This window comes from Aquarana catesbeiana, linkage group LG02 (genome assembly GCF_042186555.1).
Source record: "Aquarana catesbeiana isolate 2022-GZ linkage group LG02, ASM4218655v1, whole genome shotgun sequence".
In the NCBI taxonomy this organism is placed as follows: domain Eukaryota; kingdom Metazoa; phylum Chordata; class Amphibia; order Anura; family Ranidae; genus Aquarana; species Aquarana catesbeiana.
Window position 1 is genome coordinate 626703035 of NC_133325.1, and position 26044 is coordinate 626729078.

The 26044-nt window shown below is 42.5% G+C and overlaps 1 protein-coding gene across 4 annotated transcripts in view; it reads left to right on the forward strand.

Annotated features, from left to right (window-relative positions):
• Positions 1-26044, forward strand: part of DHRSX (dehydrogenase/reductase X-linked) — an 863646-nt gene that overhangs the window by 741768 nt on the left and 95834 nt on the right. For all 4 annotated transcript variants that reach the window (XM_073616402.1, XM_073616400.1, XM_073616401.1 and 1 more), the window contains exon 6: positions 10485-10692. In XM_073616402.1, the coding sequence (XP_073472503.1) occupies positions 10485-10692 (208 nt within the window). The remainder of the gene's footprint in view (positions 1-10484; positions 10693-26044) is intronic.

Consider the following 26044-nt stretch of genomic DNA (forward strand, 5'->3'; position numbering starts at 1 on the left):
AATAGCGCCTGCACATGGTGTGGACCATCAAGCTCTCAAGATGTTTCGCCATTACCCGCTTCTTCGGGAGAATAAACACTGAAATACAAATAAAACAGCATAAGTATTTATATAGTAGAGATAATCATCACAATACAATTCTTACAATGCAAAGTTAGTTAGACCAGTGTGAAAAACCCAGAAATCACATAAAGCCAACATGCAGCCATACGGAGGCACCACAGGAAAGAGATCATGGGTGAGCACAGAAGCACATACAGTGGGGACAGAAAGTATTTAGACAACCTTACATTTTTCACTCTTTGTTATATTGCAGACATTTGCTAAAATCATTTAAGTTCATTTTTTTCCTCATTAATGTACACACAGCACCCCATATTGACAGAAAAACACAGAATTGTTGACATTTTTGCAGATTTATTAAAAAAGAAAAACTGAAATATCACATGGTCCTAAGTATTCAGACCCTTTGCTGTGACACTCATATATTTAACTCAGGTGCTGTCTATTTATTCTGATCATTCTTGAGATGGTTCTACACCTTTGTTTGAGTCCAGCTGTGTTTCATTATACTGATTGGACTTGGTTAGGAAAGCCACACACCCGTCTATATAAGACCTTACAGGTCACAGTGCATGTCAGAGCAAATGAGAATCATGAGGTTAAAGGAACTTCCTGAAGAGCTCAGAGACAGAATTGTGGCAAGGCACAGATCTGGCCAAGGTTACAACAAATTTCTGCTGCACTTAAGGTTCCTAAGAGCACAGTGGCCTTCATAATCCTTAAATGGAAGACGCTTTGGACAACCAGAACCCTTCCTAGAGCTGGCAGTCCGGCCAAACTGAGCTATTGGGGGAGAAGAGCCTTGGTGAGAGAGGTAAAGAAGAACCCAAAGATCACTGTGGCTGAGCTCCAGAGATTCAGTCTGGAGATGGGAGAAAGTTGTAGAAAGTCAACCATCACTGCAGCCCTCCACCAGTTGGGGCTTTATGGCAGAGTGGCCCGATGGAAGCCTCTCCTCAGTGCAAGACACAAAAAGCCTGCATGGAGTTTGCTAAAAACACCTGAAGGACTCCAAGATGGTGAGAAATAAGATTCTTTGGTCTGAGGAGACCAACATAGAATTTTTGGCCTTAATTCAAAGCCAGGCACTGCTCATCACCTGTCCAATACAGTCCTAACAGTGAAGCATGGTGGTGGCAGCATCATGCTGTGGGGGTGTTTTTCAGCTGCAGGGACAGGACGACTGGTTGCAATCGAGGGAAAGATGAATGCGGCCAAGTGCAGGGATATCCTGGATGAAAACCTTCTCCAGAGTGCTCAGGACCTCAGACTGGGCCGAAAGTTTACCTTCCAACAAGACAATGACCCTAAGCACACAGCTAAAATAAAGAAGCTTTGGCTTCACAACAACTCTGTGACTGTTCTTGAATGGCCCAGCCAGAGCCCTGACTTAAACCCAATTGAGCATCTCTGGAGAGACCTAAAAATGGCTGTCCACCAACGTTTACCATCCAACCTGACAGAACTGGAGAGGATCTGCAAGGAGGAATGGCAGAGGATCCCCAAATCCAGGTGTGAAAAACTTGTTGCATCTTTCCCAAAAAGACTCTTGGCTGTATTAGATCAAAAGGGTGGTTCAACTAAATACTGAGCAAAGGGTCTGAATACTTAGGACCATGTGATATTTCAGTTTTTCTTTTTTAATAAATCCGCAAAAATGTCAACAATTCTGTTTTTCTGTCAATATGGGGTGCTGTGTGTACATTAATGAGGAAAAATAAATGAACTTAAATGACTTTAGCAAATGGCTGCAATATAACAAAGAGTATATATATAGCAATAACTCACGGTGGAGCTGCTGATTTAAATCGGGTTGTTTCCGTCCCCTTTTTACCTGTAGTTTCACCAATACCAGATTTAGAGTCCACGTTGAACTTATCATCTAACAATGTAGGCACCAGTCACTTTAGTACTTTTCCAATGCTTTAATGGGAGTTAACTGGAAGAAGTAGCAGGAAAGAGGTAGAAGAAGAGTTGCAGGGAAGTTCAAATACCTTTTCTTGGTGTAGCACTAAGGAATTGAAATCTCAGGGATGAATATATCTTCGGTTCAGGATTAAATCTTTGCTCGCCCAGATAGGCCCCTCTCACTAACCTAGCAGCCGGTATGCAGCACGAACAGAAAGTCTTTGCCACAGACTTGAGTGAAACAAAACTGCACGATCCTCTGCCACAGGATGTAGTAGTTTTCAGTGAACAGCAACACAATACCAGAACCTTTAGCCGACCCGGCGGTACTATGTAGTAGGTTAACTTAAGATGTGTCCTCCAATTGAGTCACCAGGCCCCTCTCCAGACCAGCGCTCCGCATGATCCTTCCATGATGGGTCCTCCCCTGGATTCTTCTCAATTGTCCAGCTTCTTCCCGAAGGACAGACAGCACAGGACCATCTCCGCAGAAGTTGTAGTAGGCCCCAGACAGACTTCTGGGCCCACCCACACGCTGCAGCATCGCAGTCCTCCGGGCCGGAGGACCATGTGGTAGGACTCCTAGCACATACCTGTCGGCCAGGAGGGCCAGCAGGTGGAACGAAAAGAACCAGAAATATGGCATCTGTCCCTTAAATACCCCCTCCCAGAATGCACCGCAGGGGATAACCTCTGCCGAGTTACTTCTGAGAAAGAAGAGCACTCAATACACCTCAGTCTGCTGCTTTCCAGCTCCGGTCTGTAGTGACACTGACATCTACAGGCGACGGAGTGGAAATGCACGCAACACAACCAAGGTTGGAACAGAAGCTAATTTAGCTATAGATTAAATCTGAACTATGTACAGAACAGATGACCCACTAAATTTATATATAAGCGGTATCTGGGAACTGGGAAACATGTTGAGAGCTTAATGACCCACACCAACACTATGATCCTGGAGTAGCTTCTCAGGCAGAGGTATCTCCTATGGTCGTGGTGTCGAAGCCCTCAAGAGGGAGTTAACTTCCATTTATGCTTTATATGTTGTTTCCCACTGTAGCGCAGGAGCTTGTCCAAAATGTGTCCTTTCCTCCCATGTGCAAATCCACACCGCCCTATCCACATGCTTCCACATTGTGCTTACATGGGAAATCCTGTAGCGGTGGGTTTAGCAAATGTGGTAAAGCTGTGCTCACTCTGAATACACAATCACTACCAAAGGAAATGAAAAAAAAAAAACCCAGAAAATCCACTTTGTATGTTTGAGCAAGACAGAGCTGGTCCAGCAATATCTCACTGTTTTAAATGACCTGTGCAAGAAGGGGCATTGGTGGACCCAGGATAAGGTTTCAACTGATTGGTAAAGCCTCTCCCAATTAAGTAAAAAGCCGAAAGGAGAGTTCAGAATCCAGGATAACACCTAGCACTCTGACATGTGGGGAGGGGTGGATGGTTTTGCCATTGCTCTTGACAGAGAAGTCAGGGGAAGAGGCACGTGGGGGAGGAAATATTATAAGCTCGGTTTTGGACAAGTTGAGTTTGAGGAGGTGGTGTGACATCCATACAGATATGTCGGTTAGTAAGTTAGTGATGCGTGAGGAGACTGATGGAGTGAGTTGAGGGGTGGAGAGATAGATTTGTGTGTCGTCAGCATAGAAATGATATTGAAAGCCGTGAGAGGCTATCAACTGACCCAGGGAAGAGGTGTAGATTGAAAATAAAAGAGGTCTAAGAACAGAACCTTGGGGGACCCCGACAGAGAAGGGAAGAGGAGTGGAGGAAGTAGAATTGTAAGAGACACTGAAGGCGCGTTGGGATAGGTAGGATGAGAGCCACTGAAGAGCACAGTCACGGAGACCAAGGGAGTAAAGTTTTTTGAGGAGGAGGGGGTGGTCAACCGTGTCAAAGGCAGCTGAAAGATCCAGAAGTAGGAGTACAGAATAGTGTCCGTTGGTTTTTGTAGTTAGTAGGTCATATGTGAGTTTTAAAAGAGCAGTTTCTGTGGAGTGTTGAGGGCGAAATCCAGATTGAAGGGGATCAAGAAGGTTGTTTTTAATGAGGTGGTCGCTCAGTTGGTTGTAAACCAGGTGTTCAAGGAGTTTAGAGGAAAAGGGGAGCAAGGAGATAGGGCGTAGGTTGTTAAGATTGGTAGGGTCCAAGGACGGCTTTTTGAGTATGGGGGTAACCAGTGCATGTTTTAGAGCATCGGGGAAGATGCCAGAGGTGAGGGAGAGATTGAAGATGTGGGTTAGAGAGTGTAGGATGGAGTCAGAGGGCGACCGGAGCATTTGAGAGGGAATAGGGTCCAGGGGACAGGTGGTTAGGTGGGCGATAGAAAGGAGTTTAGCAACTTCATCTGTAGTAGCAGATTTGAATAGGGGGAGTGTCAGTTGTACCTGTTGACATGGGGTCTTAGCTGGGGGAGATACCTGTAGAATGGAGATTTCATCACGGATTGTATCAATCTTGTTTTTGAAGTGATTAGCAATTTCCTGGGCAATGAGTAAGTCAGTGGGTGGAGGCGGTGGAGGACAAAGTAGAGAGTTGAAGGTAGAGAAGAGTTTACGGGGATTGGATGAAAAGGTGTTAATAAGAGTTGTAAAATAGGTTTGCTTGGCAGTGTGGAGGAAAGAATAGTATTTTTGGAGGGCAGATTTGTATTGGTTGAAGTCTTTGAGAGACTTAGTCTTGTGCCATAGACGCTCAAGAGCGCGACTACATTTTTTGAGAATTTTAGTGTCATCTGTTTGCCAGGGTTGTAGGGGTCGAGGCCTGATTCTGCGTGTAGTGAGGGGAGCGAGCTTATCCAGGGTGGAGGACAGAGATTTATTGCAGATGGACGTGGCTTGGTTGGGCCAGGACAGGGGAGAGATTTTGTCATAGAGGTGGTCAGTAGCAGAATAGAGGAGAGAGGAGTTGAAGTTGCGAAAGTTTCTACGGGTGATGGTTAGGCGATGGGAGGGAAAGGTAGTGGAAGACAGGGGGAGAGAGAAACTAATAAGGTGGTGGTCGGAGAGAGGAAAAGGATTGTTTGAGAAGTTGCATGGAGTGCATAGGTAGGAGAATACAAGGTCAAGGGTGTTGCCATCAGAGTGAGTAGAAGCCTGTACCCATTGCTTCAGGTCAAATGAAGAGGTTAGACTAAGAAGTTTAGAAGTAGCAGGAGTGTTTGTATTAGCAGGGATGTTGAAATCACCGAGAAGGATTGTGGGAATTTCCGAAGAGAGAAAGTAGGGTAGCCAGGCAGAAAACTCATCAAAGAAAGTTGATAATGGTCCAGGGGGCCGGTAGATCACAGCAATTCTTAGGGAAGTAGGAGAGAATAGACGTATACAGTGGGCTTCGAATGATGAAAGTATTACTAAAAGTATTACTAGTATTACTAAATTACTAAAGTATTACTAAAGCCAATTTTGGATATAGTAGGACATGGTTTTGGTTTGCCATCTGTGTCCCGAGATTTCACTTGACACTATAGACACACCAGGAAGTAACAACAAATTCTCTCCAAAGTGAGGTAAATCTCCCTGGACATCTGTCATGTGAAAATAGGTCTTCCTTGGAGGATTTCCCCTCTATTTTTATTCTGATGGCAACTCAAAATGTACATGTTCCCTCACTTTCAGTCCCAGTGACAATGCTCCAGCAGGGACACAGACATTCTAATCCTTCCACACTCCTTCCACACTCTATTCAACATTAAGAAAAAAAGAAAAGAAAAAAATGATGGCAGCTCCCATTATTTTATCCTCACAATTCTGATTCATACAATTTAGGATTAAGGCTAGGTTCACACTAATGCAGTGAGATTTTGATCCAATTTTCATTGTGATTTTGTAGTGCAGGTGCAATATAGCTTGGTGCATTTTTGATACGACTTCTTTATGCATGTTTTACTACTGCGACTCATCCTTGCTGTCTGCCAGCAGGGATGAGTCATTGGCTGTTAAGGAACCCACACCTTTCTAAGAACCAGTAACTCACCCCGGCTGTCAGCAGCAGGGATGAGTCATCTTTTGTTAAGGAGGCGGCACCCAGTGGTGCCCTAACAACCATGTTTTACCCCCCCTTGGATCCCATGCTAAAAAGAAAAGAAAAAAAAAAAAAAAAAAGCTGAAGGGCCTGGTATGGACTTTAAGGGGAACCCCCAAGCAAAACAAAAATGGCGTGGGTCCCCCTTCCCAAATCTATATGAGACCCTTATCCAAGCATGCAGCCTGATGGGTGCCTGCTTTTTAAACAACTGATGTTGCCGATGATGCTGATGAGTGTCTGATTGTTAGGACACCAGCGGGTGCCTGCTGCTAACAAATAACACAAATTGCACACGAAAACACATAGAAAAATGCATTTTATGCATTTCCATTGAAGGCTATGGACCACATAATCACACCATAGTAGCACAGGACCCTGTGAACAGGCACCATTGGAAGCAATGTTATTTCCATTTTTGTGCAATTCAATACGACCCAAGCTGCACCTGAAATCGTATAAGTGTGAACCAGGCCTCATGTGCCAGTTCTCCATTAAGCAGAAAATGTTTGTTTTTTTTATGAAAGTCATGCAAACTGGTAAAAGACTAAGAGGGTTTTTGGAGAAGGTACAGTGAGCCAATTCTGAATGATGTTCTGAGCAAACAGCTATTTAAGCATTCAAGGGATGGTGGTATAGTTCAGTTTCAGCTCCACTTTAATCAAGTATGTGTATGCAGCCTCACGCTGTTCTGGTAGGTTCCTGACTAATTACTTACTGAATAATAATGTGAACTTGACACAGGTAGCTTAAATGGCATTTTCCCTGTGTGAAAACAGGTGATTTGTGCATAAAAGTTCCCTCCTTTGTGAATCTCTAAAATTAAAGTGCCATAAGCATTTAGCACACAATTAATCGTCACAGCCAATTATTTTCCTTCTTGTCAGCTCCAAGCAATAATGAATTTAATTCAGTTATGTGTTCCTAGAAGACCATTATATGTATTTTTACATAAAATTTGCAATCATAGCCTAAGGATTTAAACCTGTTTTGCTATTAGCCTCCTGTATTGTCCTGTACAGCAGAATTTAGACTGGGAGAGAAAAGGTCAGGTCCAAGCCTGTCAGAAATGTACCTTGGCACTGGCATGCTGAGGAGGGGAGCAGAGAAATGACAGCATTATTGTGTTGCTGCTCCCTTATCTAATCTCTGATTGGGGTTAATAGTGTTATGCCGCGTACACACGACCGGACTTTCCGGCAGAAAAGGTCAGACGGAATCATTCCATCGGACATTCCGATCGTGTGTGGGCTTCATCGGACTTTTTCTTTCTAAAATTCTGATGGACTTAGAAATAGAACATGTTTCAAATCTTTCTGAAGGAATCAGTTCCTATCGGGAAAACCACTCGTCTGTATGCTGTTCCGATAGACCAAAAACGACACAAGGGCAGCTATTGGCTACTGGCTATTGAATTTCCATGATCTAGTCCCGTCATACGTCATCGCGTTCTAAAGAATCTAAACGATTGGACTTTGGTGTGATCGTGTGTAGGCAAGTCCGTTTCAGCAGAACTCCATCGGAACTCTGTCGGAAAGACCGTCGGAGTCTATTCTGATGGAAAGTCCAGTCGTGTGTACGCGGCATAAGGCTCCTTTCAGACGGGTGGACTCCGGCAGCGGATCCACCTACTCAGTGGGGAATCTGTCCGCTAAACTCTGCTGAGCATGCGGATGACAGGTTCGTGTCCACTTCGCTGATGCATAGCTGTTTCTGTTTCTATCCCACTGTCATCCAATCCGATCCATCAGATAGATGGGCAACAGATCCCCATCAATTTATTTTTAGCGGATCGGATGTTGGCATCTGGCGCTCCATAGAGGGCAATGGATGGTCTGATTGAGTCCGCCTTAAAAACTGACATGTGAAAGGGGCCTAACAGAAGAGTTGCCTGTGAGTACCAGGAACTGGCTGTGCTGTCTGGCAGTAATTGGATAATGATGATTGATCTGCCTGGATTACAAGCTGGCATAACAAAATTAAAAATCTTTCAGCAGCTATTATAGTTTGAATATACTGTATAAAGTACAAATTTATATTTACTTGTTTGCATGGATTTTAACTTTATTTGTGCTGAATAATTATTTTTAGTAAGTATATTTATTTGCTTTCCTATAAAACCTTAGCTATGTTTCATCTCTCCCGCCTACAGGGTAATGCACACCTACATGTCCACCATAGGTCAGGGAAGTCCGAGGAAATATCCAGTCTCAATCTATATAGTATTATTAGTATTATACAGGATTTAGGCCTCTTGCACACAGTACTGATGTTTGAGCATCAGCATTTCTGGACGTTATTTCAGGCGTCTGTTTTGTGAATATTTGCATGCGTATTCGCATTTGCGCATACAAAACATTCCTAGGCATAATTCATTAAGCCTTCAGCCCTGGAAGATTTTACCCCATTCCTGACCAGAGCACTTTTTGCGATTCGGCACTGCGTCGCTTTAACTGACAATTGCGTGCAACGTTACACCAAAACAAGATTGAGGTCCTTATTTTCCCACAAATAGAGCTTTCTTTTGGTGGTATTTGATCACCTTTTATCACGTTTTTTTTTTTTGCGCGACAAACAAAAAAAGAGCGACAATTTTGAAATTAAAGCAATATTTTTTACTTTTTGCTATAATAAATATCCCCCAAAAATATATAAAAAAAAACACATTTTTTCCTCAGTTTAAGCTGATATGTTTTCTTCTACATATTTGTGGTACACAAAATTGCAATAAGCGTATATTGATTGGTTTGCGCATAAGTTATAGATTCTTCAAAATAGGGATTAGATTTCTGGCATTTTTATTATTATTTTTTTTATTAGTAATGTGATTTTTATCGTGACTGCGACATTATGGCGGATACATTGGACACTTTTGACACTATTTTGGGACCATTGTTATTTATACAGCGATCAGTGCTATAAAAATGCACTGATTACTGTGTATATGACACTGGCAGGGAAGGGGTTAAACACTAGGGGGCGATCAAGGGGTTAAGTGTGTCCTAGTGAGTGATTTTAACTGTGGGGGGGTGGGCTACCACTGACATGACAGCGATCACTGCTTTGATGACAGGGAGCAGTAGATCCTTGTCATGTCACTAGGCAGAACGGGGAAATGCCTTGTTTACATAGGCATCTCCCCGTTCTGCAGCTCCGTGACACGATCGGGACCCGCGGGCACAGTCATGCTGTATGTGGCGGGCGCGCGCCCACTAGCCCCGCCAATTAAATAGGAATGTACAGGTATGCCCATTTGCCCACCGCTGCCATTGTGCCAACTTATATTGGCGTGCAGCGGTCGGCAAGTGGTTAATATTTATGCTCAAATGAGAGGATTTGCACATACCAGCTTAAAATACTGACTGGGAATTCAGATTTTTTTTAAACAAAAAATTTAACTCCAGCAAATGCAGCGCTTGTTTATGCGCCCTTGTGTACAGGCACATTGTAAACAATGGCTGGATTTTAGATCAGTAAAAAAAAAAAAAAACTATACTGAGCTTTTTCAAACTGCAGTGTGCAAGAGGCCTAACAGTATATTGCACAAATTGTTTGCACATTACTTTTCAAAATGAAGGTAGACCGTACATTTACAATTCAAGACAAGAGAGCTAAAACCAGATTGTTTGAACTATTTGCATTCTGATTGTATTCTGATGGCTATGCTTATGTTTATTATATGTTGCATGTTAAGGGTGGGATGTGGTGTTTTGATTTCCTAACCTAGAAATGATTCATATTTATGCAATTTTCCAACCAAGGATAAAATTTTCACAGCAGAAAACACTGGAAGCCACTTTCATAAAACAAGTCATTGGTAATCAGAGATCACTACAAACTGAATATTGTTGCCATGGTTAGAAGGATACATTTAATTTTTGGACAGTTACACAAATAGGACTAAAATGAAAAGGTTATCTTTAATACACAGGATGGGTTTAATAACAATTCTATATGTTCTATCATTTTTACGCAGCAATTTAAGAGGTAGCAATGGCCATTAGAAGGATCCTATAACCACCATAGCTTTTAAGTTATTTTTTAAAGACCAGTGTAGTCGACAAAGTGTTTCCTGATTATGGTATATGTTACTTTTTAGGATTTTTTTGTTTGCTCTCCTAAAGTTTTCCTTATTAAATGTTCAGTACAGCAAACTTTCTTCCATAATCCGGTCAAATGTCTTAAGAACACTTTGAAGGCTTAACATAAGCTGTTTCACTTTCACTAGCCTGACCAGAAAGCTTTTCTCTGTGTCGATATGACCGATTTCTGAGCTCAGCAGAGAAAATGGAAATGAAGCAGGATGTGACCTTTTATATTTGTCCTATTACCACTTAAATATAGGAAGATATATAGACCACATTGTGTAAGAAAGAATAAAAAAGTTCCAGTTTATTTAATCATATAACAATTTTGTGTTTGTTTTAGAAATAACTTATTTACGTGTTTATGCTACTTTATGTTTGTTCTTTACACAGCCATTGTTACTCATCCCATGGTGCATATGCTCAGAGTAAACTGGCCCTTGTCCTGTTCACTTACTATTTACAACATCAGCTTACTGCAGAAGGTTGCTATGTAACTGCTAATTCAGTGGATCCTGGGGTAGTGAACACTAACCTCTACCAGCATGTCTCCTGGCCAGGAAGATTTGTGAAATGGTTGACTGGCTGGCTTTTTTTAAAGGTAGGTGTTTACTTAGTAATAATCTTCACACTTATGTTACATAACCCAAATACCACAGTACAATAGCTTCATTATATAAAAATATTATATTTAACTACTTAAGGACCAGAATATTTTCCCCCTTAATGACCAGGTCATGCGATGCTGTACCCAAACAAAACAAATTATTTTTTCCCACAAATAGATCTTTCTTTTGGTGGTATTTGATCACCTCTGCGGTTTTTATTTTTTGCGCTATAAACAAAAAAAGAGAGAGAATTTTGAAAAAATAAAAAGCAATATTTTTTACTTTTTGCTATAATAAAAATCCCCCCAAAAATATAAAAAAACAAATTTCTTTCTCAGTTTAGGCCGATATATATTCTTCTACATATTTTTGGTAACAAAAATCGCAATAAGCGTATATCGATTGGTTTGCACAAAACTTATAGCGTCTACAAAATAGGGAATAGATTTATAGCATTTTTATGGCATTTTTATTTATTTATTTTACTAGTAATGGCGGAAATCTGCAATTTTTAGTGGGACTGCGACATTGTGGCGGACAGATCGGACACTTTTGACACATTTTTGGGACCATTGACATTTATACAGCGATCAGTGCTATAAAAAATGCACTGATTACTGTGTAAACGTCACTGGTAGGGAAGGGATTAACACTAGGGGGTGATCAAGGGGTTCAATGTGTTCCCTGCTAGGTGTTTTTAACGGTATGGGGATGTGACTTACTAGAGGAGGAGCCAGATTGCTGTTCCTACTTAGTAGAAACACAAGATCTGTCTCTCCTCTCCTGACAGGATGGGGATTTGTGTGTTTACACACACACACATCCCTGTTCTGGCTCTCGTGCCTGCGATCGCGCTTTGCCGGTAGACATCACGGCCGCTGGCCACGTGCATCATGTCCCCCACCGTGCAGCGCCTGCTAGAGCTGTTTAAAGGATCGACATACAGCTACGACAATTTGCTGGAACGTGCCGACCTGCCGCAGTATAATGATGGCGGCTGGTTGGCAAGTGGCTAAATAAAACATGATACAACTGTTTTGTAGAAATGAGATATGAGAGACATTATTTTATCTTTATCCCCAAATCTGCCACCATTGGTGAACTACAGTTGTGCTCGTAAGTTTACATACCCTGGCAGAATTTATGATTTCTTGTCCATTTTTCAGAGAATATGAATGATAACGCAAAAACTTTTTTCACTCACGGTTAGTGTTTGGCTGAAGCCATTTATTATGAATCAACTGTGTTTACTCCTTTTAAATCATAATCACAACATAAACAGAAACTACCCAAATTACCCTGATAAAAAGTTTACATACCCTGGCGATTTTGGCCTGATAACATGCACACAATTTGACACAAAGGGGTTTGAATGGCTTTTAAAGGTAACTATCCTCACTTGTGATCTGTTTGCTTGTATCTAGTGTGTGTGTGTGTATAAAAGGTCAATCAGTTTCTGGACCCCTGACAGACCCTTGCATCTTTCATCCAGTGCTGCACTGACTTTTCTGGATTCTGAGTCATGAGGAAAGCAAAAGAATTGTCAAAGGATTTGCTGGAAAAGGTAGTTGAACAGTATAAAACAGGAAAGGGATATAAAAAGATATCCAAGGAATTGAGAATGCCAATCAGCAGTGTTCAAACTCTAATCAAGAAGTAGAAAATGAGGGGTTCTGTTGAAACCAAACCACGGTCAGGTAGACCAACTAAAATTTCAGCCACAACTGCCAGGAAAATTGTTCAGGATGCAAAGAAAAACCCACAAATAACTTCAGATGAAATACAAGACTCTCTAAAAACATGTGGTGTGGCTGTTTCAAGGTGCACAATAAGGAGGCAGTTGAAGAAAGATGGGCTGCATGGTCGAGTTGCCAGAAGAAAGCCATTGCTACACAAATGCCACAAAGTATCCTTCTTACAATATGCCAAACAGCACAGAGAAAAGCCTCAAACCTTCTGGCACAAAGTAATTTGGAGTGATGAGACCAAATTTGAGCTTTTTGGCCACAACCATAAAAGCTTCATTTGGAGAGGAGTCAACGAGGCCTATGATAAAAGGTACACCATTCCTACTGTGAAACACGGAGGTGGACTGCTGATGTTCTGGGGATGTGTGAGCTACAAAGGCACAGGAAATTTGGTCAAATTTGGTCAAACCCATGGGTCAGGGCTACTGTAGGACTGCTGAAAATTTTCTCTGGGTCCATCGAAAAACCAACAGTAAAATTGACATAACCCAGGAATTTAACCTGTTCATGATGGAATTCGCACTTCTCCAATTTACAATAGAGATTGTTCTCTCTTAATTTCTGAAGCACACGACAGACATCTGTGTGGTGGCTCTCCAGGGACTTGGAAAATATGAGGATATCATCAAATTAAACCACCGCACATAACTGCAACAAATCTTGGTGGACATCGTTAATAAATTCCTGGAAAACTGCATTACAAAGGTCAAAAGGCATTATGAGGTACTCGTAATGGCCTGTTCAGGTATTGAATGCAGTTTTCCACTCGTCGCCCTCCTTAATCCTCATGAGAATGTATGCCCCTCTCAAATCAAGCTTTGTGAAAACCGTTGGTCCCTTGAGGCGGTCAAATAACTCCGTAATCAATGGAATCGGATAGGCATTCTTAATCGTAAAACGATTAAGACCCCTATAATCATTACAAGGTCTCAGTTCACCACTCTTCTTCTTCACAAAGAAGAAACCAGCACCAGCAGAAGATGAGGATTTGCGGATGAAACCTCGAGAAAGTGCGTCTGCAACATACTCCTCCATGGCCTTATCCTCCAAGACCGACAAAGGGTAAACCCAACCACGAGGGGGTATGGCACCAGGTTGAAGGTCAATTGCTAAAATCGAGGTACTCATCCGGCAGGGAGGAGAGTGAACAGGTGCACAGGACCTTGGCTACCTTCTGGAAGTATGTCTTACTGCCTTGTGGTGACTAGGAGAGAACCTCAGCACGGAGCCAATCAAAAGAGGGGTTGTGCCTCTGTAACCAAGGATAACCAATAACCAGCAGAAACTTAGGCGAGGAATTAACTTAGAATTGGATTATCTCATGGTGAAGAGCCCCTATGGCCATGGACAACGGAATAGTCTCATGAGTCACATGGGCAGGCTGTAGAGGTCTTCCATCAAGAGCCTCAATTGCAAGTGGAGTGTCACACAGCTGCAGCGGAATCGAGTGCTTCGATACAAAGGCAGCATCAATGAACAGGCCTGCAGCCCCAGAGTCAATTAGAGCCTGTATTTTGAAGGACGACTCAGCCAAAGAAAGGGTAACCGAAACCAGGGGCTTATCCTTCTGGATAACTGTGGATGAAACAACGCCACCTAAGGTCTGTCCGTGACAGGACCTCAAGGTTCCGGTGTTCCCTGGATGGGTAGGACAAGACTTCAAACAGTGACCTGCCTGGCCACAATAAAGGCACAATTTCTCCCTCCTCCTAAGGGTTCTCTCATCCACAGAGAGATGCGTGAAGACCAAGTGCATGGGTTCATCTTCACAGACCGACTCGGTACCAGGAGGCATGAAAGGTGAGGGAGGCAAGGGTGGGACTGCAAAATTCGGAGACAAATATACAGGAGGCTTCCGCAAGCACTCCTTAAAAGGGAGTCTTTCTCTGAGTCAATGAGGATGGCAAACGTGATCAACCTCTCCAGCTCAGTGGGTATATCTCGGGCTGCTATCTCATCCTTGATGGTATCCGAGAGACCATGAGAAAAAGCAGCCATGAGGGCCTCATTGTTCCAAGCAACCTCTGCTGCCAGAGTACAGAATTCAGTGGCATAAGCAGCAACAGTTCTCGTACTCTGTTTGACATGAGGCACTTGACAGCAGAAGCAGAGCATACGGGAACGTCAAATACCCTTTTAAAAGAAGTCACAAACGCAGGGTAACTCAAGACAACAGGTTTTTGCGTCTCCCATAGAGGGTTTGCCTAGGCCAAGGCTCTCTCAGGAAGCAAAGATATTACGAAACCTACTTTGCTTCTGTCCGTGGGAAACGCCTGGGGCAGCATCTCAAAGTATATCTCAACCTGGTTGAGAAACCCCCTGCATTGGACTGGATCGCCCCAAATCGATGGGGAAGCGGAGCGGAACCAGACATACCTCTTATAGAGGTAATACTCGAGGCAGGTGCCTGCACAGAGACTGGAGCAGCAGCAGGGATGGCCTGCAACAAAGGTTGTACCGGAGCAGCCACAGTGGGAGATTCCAGATGAGCCGTGCGACTCAGGAGCGTTTGTAACACCATGGCAAACTGATCCATGCAGAGATCCTGCTCATCCAATCTGGAAAAAATATTACCAACAAGTGGATTGACTGCATCTTCTGAATTCATGGCCTTTGCCTACTGTCAGAAACCATGAATCAGACAGAAGTTAAGAGTAAATGTAGTCAAAACATAGCCAGAATTCAGGAACCGGAACGGATAGTCAGACAAGCCAAAACGTTAGGGAACTAGAGATGAGCATAGTAGAACAGCAAGCAGGATCTGGAGCCAGAAGGAATGTCTGCCAAGCAAGTCTTTTAACAGGAACACAGGAGAGCGTCTCTGGAGATGTGACCAAGGCAAAGGCAGAGATCATCTGGATTGGATGGCTTAAGTAGGCAGTTGAGTCACTGTGGAGAGATAAGAGCTGGCAATTAGCCGACAGCTGAGCGGCCAGCTTTGAGAAGGAAGGGCTGAGCCCAGCCCTGATGGCTACGCATGGGACATACTTGGACATTTCAACATGACAATGATCCAAAACTCAAGGCCAAGTCGACCTGTCATTGGCTACAGCAGAATAAAGTGAAGGTTCTAGAGTGGCCATCTCAGTCTCCTGACATCAATATCCTTGAGCCACTCTGGGGAGATCTCAAACATGCAGTTCATGCAAGACAGCCCAAGAATTTACAGGAACTGTAGGCTTTTTGCCAAGAGGAATGGGCAGCTTTACCATCTGAGAAGATTTTTTGTTTAATAAGTTTTTATTGAAGAAAAAAGTAAAGCAAAAATGTACATATATCACAAAATAGATACATTCTTGGAGATTGGACAATATAAGTTTCAGTGCTCACAGAATACAACGGTTATGTATAAGCCAACATAAAACCAAAAGATGTCTCTGGAGATGTACACATTGCAAGTGTGATAACCAAATAAACTGAGGATTCTTTCTATGTGAGTATTTGAAGCAAAACATAATTAAGAGAAAACTTTGCTTTAGTTTAAAGAGAATAGAGAAGAAGAGACAGCAGCAAAGAAGGGATTGGGGAAAGTGAATGATGAGAAAGAAAGTAAATGAGAAAAAGAAAAGTAAAGAAGGTAAGGGAAAAGATGGTGGGAGGGAGGAGAAGGGGTGGGGATTGCTGGCATGCATATCAATATATTGAAAAAAGGTTGAGTTATTGAGATTTATTGAGATTTAAATGGCCAAGCTTAATTTAAATACCTAAGGGGTTTGCATTATAAGGTCTTTATAGGAGGAGGTGGACTGAAACTTTATCCAGGAAGCCCAGGTTAAAGAATGTTTCTTTGAAGTACCTCTAATACTGTGGGTAATACTCTCCATAAGGTGTACTTCATCAACCCTATGTAGCCATACTTTTATAGAAGGGGTTATTGGTTGGCCCCATAAAGAAGGAATTAAAGCTTGGGCAGTGTTCAAAAGATGAGGAATGAGTGAACGTCTGTATAAGCTTATGGGAGTTTTCATAGCATGGAAAAGAATAGTCCATGGGTCATCAGGTATGTGGACATCCGAGATCTGTAAGATCAGATCGCGAATGGCATCCCAAAAAGGTCGAATAAGTGGACAAAACCACCATATATGTGCATGAGTAGCTTTGTTCCCACAGTTCCTCCAACACAACGGGGAACTGGCGGGGAACATTTGGTGTAATCTAGATGGGGTGTAATGCCACCTGGTAAGCAATTTATAGTTGACCTCTGACATTTTTGAGGCCAGGGAGGAGGTGTGGGCTAATTGTAGGATCTTATCTTTTTTGGTTGTCAGTGAGGGAGGAGTTCAGGTCTATTTCCCATTTAGTCAAAAAAGGTGGAAAGTCGGGATTTTGAAGAGCAATAAGAGCTTTATAAAATAGAGAAATACCATGTGGGGGGGTCTTTTGGCTGAAATATTTCTTCTATACCGTTTAAATCGCATATATCTCTAAGCGCATTGGGGAGGGAACTTAAGAAGTGTTGTAGTTGGTGATACCTCCATTTATCTAAAAACGTGACAGGTTTAGGAGCAAGGATCGATTGTAATGGTTTAAGTGCGTTGTCTCGAAGAACATGATGTAACAGGAGAGGCTCTTCCGATCCCCATGATTTAAAGCCGGGGTCCAGTAAACCTGGTGGAAAATATTTATGGTCGAGGAGAGGCAATAGAGGAGAATCATAATTCCATGAGAATTTTTTATGCAGGGCATCCCATATATCTAAAGAGCTGAGGTAGTTCGGGCAAAGTTCCTACAAGAACGGGGTATCCAAGGTGCTATTGAGAGATCTATTCCACTTAAAAAATATTCAAGTTGTACCCATAATTTTGATTGAAAAGCATATTTCCAATCAGCCAATCTGGACAGAATAACCGCCTGATAATATGCCTTAAAATTAGGAAGCGCTAAACCTCCTGAGCATTTGGAGCGAAACAATAGCCCTCTAGATATTCTGGGATGGCTGTTCTTCCAGATAAATCGGGAAATCAAGGTTTGTAAAATAGTGAAGAACCCCACCGGTACACCTAGTGGGAGCATTTGAAAGATAAATAGGATGCGGGGTAATATATTCATTTTAATGATATTTACTCTCCCCAACCATGTGTGTGATAAGTTGGACCATTTTCGTAAGTCATCTCTAATCCTATTTAGCAAGGGGATATAATTATATCGAAAAAGGGACTGGAGATTAGAAGTAAGATAGATGCCTAGGTATTTCATGCATGTCGGTTCCCACTTAAAGGGAAAAAGGGGTTTAAGGGAAAGTGCCTCGGACTTGGGGATATTAATGTTTAAAATTTCGGATTTGGATACGTTTATTTTGAAGTTAGAAATTGAGTGAAAGGTAGAAAATGCAGACATTAAGTTGGGAAGTGAAATGCGTGGTTGCTGAATAAAAAAATAGTACGTCATCAGCATAAGCTGCGTATTTATGGGATCTATTGCCTATTTGTATGCCTTTGATGTTAACATTATTCCTAATTGTAGCTAGGAAGGGTTCTAAGGTAATAGCAAAGAGGAGAGGGGACAGGGGACAACCCTGCCTGGTACCATTATGTAAGACAAAAGGGTCACTCAACATTCCATTAATTCTTATTTGTGCTGTGGGGTTAGAATAAAGGGATGAGATACGATGAAACGTCTTAGGTCCCAATCCAAAGTGTCGTAAAGTCAACTTAAGATAGTCCCAGTCCACCCTATCAAAAGCCTTTTCCGCGTCAGTGGAAAGGAGCAGGGTGGGCTGGGCGCATCTTTGAACATATTGGACTAGGGAAATTGCTCGAAGGGAATTGTTTTTAGCTTCTCTATTTGGTATGAAACCTGATTGGTCGGCTGAGCTCCAGCTGGGCAATAGGGGGAGCAAGCGATTTGCCATTACTTTGGCTAATAATTTAATGTCAACATTTATTAATGATATTGGCCTAAAACTGTTACATAGGGTGGGGTCCTTATCAGGTTTAGGAATGACAGAGATATGGGTGGAAAGGGATTCTGGGCGTAGGCCTGAAGTGTGAGAGACAGAGTTTGCGTAAGCGGAGAGGCGAGGGAGTAAAATGTCACTGAATGTTTTATAATATAAAATAGTAAACCCATCCGGTCCAGGTGCTTTACCAGATGGGGAAGACTTCAGTGCGGCCTGGAATTCCTAACCGAGAAGTCTTCCTCTATTTCTTTGAGGACAGATAAGGGCAATTTAGGTAGGTTGGCTTCTTTCAAGTAGGAGAGCATACAGTTTCTTCTCTCTTTTTGAGGTAAAGAGGATAAGTCATTTTTAACATTATAAAGGTCCGAATAATACTCTCTAAAGGCCTTAGCAATATCTGGAGTTGCATGGACAAGCTCTCCTGTAGGAAGTTTGATTTTGGAAATAAATGACTGCGACTGTTTATTTTTTAATGATCTAGCTAATAATTTACTGGGTTTGTTCCCCCACTCATAAAATTTCTGCGATATGCGTTGGAATTTTCTCTTAGTGTCTAAATTAAGAAGGGATTTTAATTCCTCTCGTTTAAGTGTGAGGGATTGGAGGTGCTCAATATGCAGAGAGAGTTTATGCTGTTTGTCGAGGACCGCTATTTGTTGTAGCACCTGATTAATTTGTTGACCATGTTCCCTTTTTTTCCTAGCTCCAAGCTCAATAAAACGGCCCCTAATAGTAGCCTTATGAGCTTCCCAAACAATGGAGGGAGAGGTATCAGAGGGCTTGTTTTCCTTAAAGTATTGTGATAAATGAGAAGCTAACAAGGAGACCTCAGCTTCATTAGTAAGAAGGGAGTCATTAAGTTTCCATTGGTCCCACATCTCCCTCCCACCGTGGCTTGAGGTTATACACAACTTTGGCAGACACTGGTGCGTTAAGCATGTTGTAAAAACAAGAGATCAATTTTTTGGGATCTGTATCCTTTACAACTGCTATAATGGGATTAAGCGTGGGTTGCGGGGGGGATTGTAAAAATTGTGATTGAGTTGCATGTCTCAATTGGAGAAATCTGTAGAACATACGGTCATGCAGTGCAAATTCCCTCTTGAGGGTGTTAAAGTCTTTGAGAGTCCTGTTTGACAAAATGTGGTGCAGATAAAATATACCCTGTCTAATCCAGAGCCCCGGATTTTGAATACGTTGAAACTCCTGAAGATCTTTGTTATACCACAGGGGAGTATAGTCATTGTATAAAGGGATGTCTAGCTTGCCAGTAGCAAGTTCCCAGATGCGTCTGTAGTGGTACAGTAAAGACTTCTTGTCTCCTTGAAATGTTGGAGCGGCCTTGGGACGTATCCAATATTGGGTCTAGTGCCATGTTTATGTCTCCCGCTAGAAGGGTAAGACCCTTGGCGAAGTGTGACAATTTAGTTAGGATTTGTGAGAAAAAAGTAGGCTGATTTTGATTTGGACAATACACATTTGCCAAAGTACATTGAGTGTTGCTTAGGAAGCCCCTACGGAAAAGAAAACGACCATGGTCATCCGCTAACATATCAGATAACCTAAAGGATACATTTCTGCAAAATCCAATGGCTACACCCTTAGCTTTATTGGTGTCCGATAAGCTATAGTACCACTGCGGAAAGTGGGGTGAAGTAAATTTAACAGGTGTTGTGTGGGTTAGATGCGTTTCCTGAAGAAAGCATAGAGCATAGAGCATGCGGACTGTTTTAGTTCACAAACTATTTGGTGTCGCTTAGCAGCAACATTAAGACCCCTGACATTGTATGATATAACCTTTAACATGGCCATTGTTAAAATAAAATGTGATCCTTCAGCTTATCCTGACATGCATGCCAGCGGGGAGGGGGGAGTGGAGGGGGGGGGGAGAGATTATTCGGAGAGAGAAAGAGAGAAAAGAGGAAGAGGATGAGCATATATAGAAATTACATACATGAATCATAAAACTTGTGGGAAACAAATGATTAACACGCAGAAATCTGCAGTGGTCCCATTGGGGAAAGAAAGAGCGAGAGGCCATCCCAGTCCCTGGACAGGGATTGAATAGGACAGCTTAAGGCCGATCGCACTCGCCAACCCCAGAAGGAGAGGGGGGATGGGGTTACGCTGTAGGGAAGGGGTAGTGAGGGAAGTGCGCCCCGACAACACACGGCCTGTAAAAAAAAAGAACATATAACTTATGACTATAAGTAAACAATTAGTTCCAGTTAGAAATATAAAGAACATTTATGTAGGATCAGGATTATTTCAACCAATATGTATCCTACCAGGTAACATAAATGTAGACCAAACTGGAGCGTGAACCAAATAACAAAAGAAAAAATAGAACATTGGTCAGATCAATGGTGAGTCATCTTTGGCCAAGTATAGTCAAACAAAAGTAGAAAAAACTGCGGCCAAAACCGGACTCCGTAGAAAAAACCCTGTAGGAGAATAATTGTCTATATTAATGAAATTAGTGTAGATGAAAAATACACAGTTCAACCATGCTTTTGTGTAGAGCCTGGGAGAGAGGTATGCCTTTTCTTTGAGGGGGTTTTTCTCCAAAGTGTATCCATTGGACTCGAAAATTTGGGGATTGGATCCTGCCAGACTGGGAGCTCCATGGACGGAAGGTGGAGATCCTGTAAAAAGGTTGAGAGTTCCTCAGGAAATCTTAGTGTATGGGAACGGCCATTTTTTGTGGTAATCAGACAGGCTGGGAAGCCCCATCTGTATGTGATCCCATCTGAGCGTAGTTGATCAAGGAGCGGCTTTAGGGCTCTACGGCGGTCCAAAGTATCCTTGGAGAGGTCCGGATATACGGTGATAACTGCCCCGTCAAAGTCTATGTTAGGCAAGCCCCGCATCTTCATCATAACAGCATTTTTGTCCTCAAAGTAATGCAAGCGACAAATAACGTCCCTGGGCTGGTCTAAGTTAGCATTACGGGGTCTCAGTGCACGATGCACACGGTCAAAGCGTAACGGTGCAGTGACAGGGTTGCCCAGGATGGTATTAAAAATGCCTCTTATAGATGGTTCAAGGTCATTATCTCCAGTCGCTTCCGGCAGACCTCGAACACGTATATTATTTCTACGGTTACAGTTTTTGAGGTCTTCAAGCTTATACAGAGAGGCCCGATGGGCAAATGCCAGCTGGGTAACAGTGTCCTGTAATTCTTTAATGGCTAGGGCTTGTGTGTCCTGCCATTGCTCCGTTTCCTCTACTCTGACCAGGATATGTGACATATCAGATCTAACAGCGGTTATTTCTTTTTTAATGGATTTCTCCAAACTGTGAAACATACCTGCGAGTTCTTTTTTGAGACCACTCATTAGTGTAGTCATTTCGGAACCAGCGGGAGATCAAGGGTCGTCCATAAGGTCCGAGCAATATGAGGAGGCCGGAGAGCTCTCCCTCACAGAGGCAGCGTGAGATGATGGAGAAGCGCTCGTTCTCGAGGTTCGGAGCTGGTCGCCACGTGTGTTGGCTAAGTATTGCTGAATGGAACCCATGGAAATGGGAATGGACAGTGATCTCTTGCTTGATCGTTTACCTGAGGCAGACCGGAGTTTAGGCGTTTTGGCTGGCATAACTGGAACTATACGGCCGATAGCTGCAAGGGGCACCCCCTAGTCACATCTGTTCAATGCCGTGCATACATCCAAATAAAGATATCATGCAAAAAGATACTCATGCAGGTAGTATGCAGATAGAAATAAATTCACTTCAGCAGCAACAGAGAGGAGTCAGGAGATTTATCTTGAGTAAAGACTGTAGGAACGGTAGCTGTGCAGAGAATGTATTAGCTTGAAACTAGCTTGAGAGTATTTGGAGCACCAAGATGTCCGCCTGCTTCCAGGCTAATAAAGGGAGTATTTGGAGCACCAAAATGGCCGCCGACCTCCAGAAGCAGGCCGAAGCCGCAGACTTTCCTGAAAACAGTATCCGGCCGGGAGAGCGCCGCTCCTTACCAGCCCGGGACGTCTCTATACAATACAGAATTCGGGGTCCCGGTGGTAAGATAGTGCGGAGACACTATTAAGGGAGCCGGCAGAGGAAATAATGGGCAGGAGCCGCATTACTTACTGTGTCCTTGTGATGTAAATGCCGGAGCGGCAGGCCGCAAGATGGCATCTGGTTGAGGGGAGCCGGAGGTAGAAGAGGGGATCCTGAGGTGATATTACTCCTCCACACAAGCCCTGTGTGATAGCCGACGGCGATTTGACCTAGGAGCCAGTACAAAGATCCCTCGTGTCCTCCAATCCATGGGAGAGGAGAGCAGCAGGCTTTGGGGATTCAGCAGGCCCCAAGATGGGGGCGGGTACACAAGGCTCAGATCTGGCTGCAGGCCAGAGTCTAAAGAATGCAGCAAATCCAGCCAATACCCCACAGCGTCAATAGCAGAGGGAAGCCAGTCTCTCTTGTCAGCAGAATGAAGTTTGAGAGAGTATAAATGGGCTAGGATGGCTGTGGATGCTAGTGCTTTGAGCGGAGCTCGGCTTCCATACATCCTCTCTGCTGCTCATCCAGACATGCCCCCCACCATCTGAGAAGATAAAGCGCCTTATCTGCAAATACCACAAGAGACTTCAAGCTGTCATTGATTAAAGGGGGCAATAAACGGTATTAAGAACTGGAGTATGTAAACTTTTCATCAGGGTCATTTGGGTAGTTTCTGTTATTATGATTTAAAAAGAGTAAACACAGTTGATTGAAAGTGTAAAGAAAGTTCAAAGAGAGTGAAAGAAAAGTTTTTGTATTATTCATATTCTCTGAAAAATTGCCAAGAAATCATAAATTCTGCCAGGGTATGTAAGCTTATGAGCACAACTGTATGTGCATTAGAAGATTTGCCAATTCAAATCAACCAGAAAGTGGTGGAAGGTCTTAGCACAAGATAGAGCATATGATAGTTCCCCATTTTTGACATCTAAAAGCCCCCTGGATTGAGTGTTTTTATGACATAGCCTAAAAAGACTTCTAGTTCAGATGTTAATTCATCCTTGTCCTCTGACCATATTGTATGGTAATCATGGAGGGGCTTTTTTTCCTGCAGATTTCTGGTTCTATCTTAAAGAAAGCTACAATACAATAAATAATCCACTGGTGATGTAATATTGTGTTACAGCACAAGCTTTCAGATAGGCAATGGCTGTTTTGCTTGCGTCTATCTAGCAAGGTTGCTTTGCGGTATAAGCAAGGAAGCTGCTGCAGTGTGTAAATGTGCTTTTACTAAACAAAAATGCTGTACATACAAAACTATTACAATATTAGGAGTACAAATCAAGACTGAAAGATATCTAGAGCAAATTAACAGCCTAGCAAGTCAACGGAAACGATGGTCTGTAACAGTAGAAATACACTTAAGTTACTTAACTCTGGTTACTGTGTTCATGATCCCTGGTGGCAATGAGGACTCAGTCGGTAGGTATTAGAGAATCAGGCGAAAAATCTTTTTCTTCAATGGCTGGTTACAAATTCTTTCCCTTCTGGTCTTAAAGCATGATGAGAGGCTTCTGGTCTTACAGACTGTCCTTGGTTCTAATGCATGATGAAGTCCATCTCTAGCTTATGTCTGACAACCCTTTTTATGTATCAGGTTGTTTACCATAGTTTCCAAACAACAGAAAGCATACCTGTTTACTGTAGCTGTAGAGGCAATAGACTATTGAAACTATCAGCAGTTCCCACTGTTTGAGGACAGCCTGTGTACTTACTTGTTACCAAAACATCCTCAAACAAACTAGTCTGATGGGAAAATCATTAATTTAATACAATATATATATATATATATATATATATATATATATATATATATATATATATATATATATATATGCATATATATATATATTCATATCAAATACAACATCATGTTGGACAGGCCTTCAGGTCAGTCTTTTTCAACCAAGGTGCCTTCAGGATTCTTCAGGGGTGCCTTGACAAAATGCCTATAAATTGCCCAAAAATTGCCCAACAATTGTATACAAGCCAACGGATGGATGAAGCTAGCCTTTTAATTACACAAAGCCACGGGTTTTCATTGTGCACCACCTTCTAACTGCCGGCATCTTTAGAACCAATTATGTCATTGTTGACAAGGAGGACATCGGGCACCTCCACAGAATTATTTTTTGCTTCTCCCTTACTCCTCTCCGTCAGCACTGTGGTCGCAGTAGCTTAGTGTGGGAGAGAAACTGAGGACAGAAAAATATTAGAATGCAAAGGTGTATTTGCTTTGAAAGAATAAATCATCTCTATTGTTGGGTGTCCTATGTGTGTGGATGTTACTGCATAATGTAAAATTATTAGTTTTGTTTTTTTTTACATTTTAGAATGGGGTGCCTCGAAATTGTGCACAGTTTTAAAGGGTGCATCGACTTAAAAAAAGCTTGAGAAATTCTGAGCCAAACAGTTGGTAAGGGACCTATTGCTAGGTAGAGATCACAATGTGTATTACTAAATGGACAGGCCAGAATAAAAACAGGGATTAAACTGGAAGGTCACGTTTGCTCCTGCCATTTTATTTTATTTAATGTCAAAGATGAATTGAAGAAAAAATCAAAAGTCTCCATTTGAAGGCTTTTATGCAAATTATTGGCCAAAAAGAGGGTATGGGGGCTCAGGTACAGTATTGCCCTGGGGGACATGTACCAATGCAAAAAAAACTTTTAAAAAATATTATTTTTAAAGGCGCAGTTATTTTAATGATGCTTAAAGTGAAACATTAAAAGTTAACAATTCCATTAAATATTGTGCCTAGGGGGTCCCTTTAGTCTGCCTGTAAAGTGATGCATCTGTGCCGTGTATAGAACCCACTGCAGCAAAACTGACATTTCTAAAGAAAAAAAAATAACATTTAAATTGCCGACAATAACATACCATTGTCGGCAATAGAAAAACGTGTAAAAAATGTACTTGCCCCCCAATCCATACCAGACCCTTATCTGAGCATGCAGCCTGGCAGGTCAGGAAAGGGGCCGTCAAATCAGCGCACACGCCCTTCTGAACCATAACAGGCCACATGCCCTCAACATGGGGGGGTGCTTTGGTGTGGGGGCTTATACCTTGGCTTTGGTTGTGGGGGTCTGCTGGCGGTGGGCTAATCGTAATTTGGAAGCCCCCTTTAACAAGGGGCCCCAGATCCCAGCCCCCCCTTATGTGAATGAGTATGGGGTGCATAGTGCTCCTACCCATTCACCCAAAAAATGTCAAAAAGAAATAAAAACACACAGTTTTAGACAATTTCTTTTAATATAAAAAATAAAAATGTCCCCCAATGTAGATCCATAGTCAATCCCGATGCCACCGCTGGACCCGGAAAAAAAAAAAGACGATCCGTCGTTAACGAAGGCTAATCTGCTACTGCAGGCTCCGGTGCATGCTGGGTCGCTAACGTCACAAGGGGCGTTGCCACCGGGTGACATCGCCCCTTACCTACAGTATCTCACAAAAGTGAGTACATCCCTCACATTTTTGTAAATATTTTATTATATCTTTTCATGTGAAAACACTGAAGAAATGACACTTTGCTACAATGTAAAGACGTGAGTGTACAGCTTGTAGCATCAAAACTTGTGGCAACAAAAGTGAGTACACCCCTAAGTGAAAATGTCCAAATTGGGCCCAATTAGCCATTTTCCCCCCTGTCATTTGACTCGTTAGAGTTACAAGGTCTCAGGTGAGAATGGG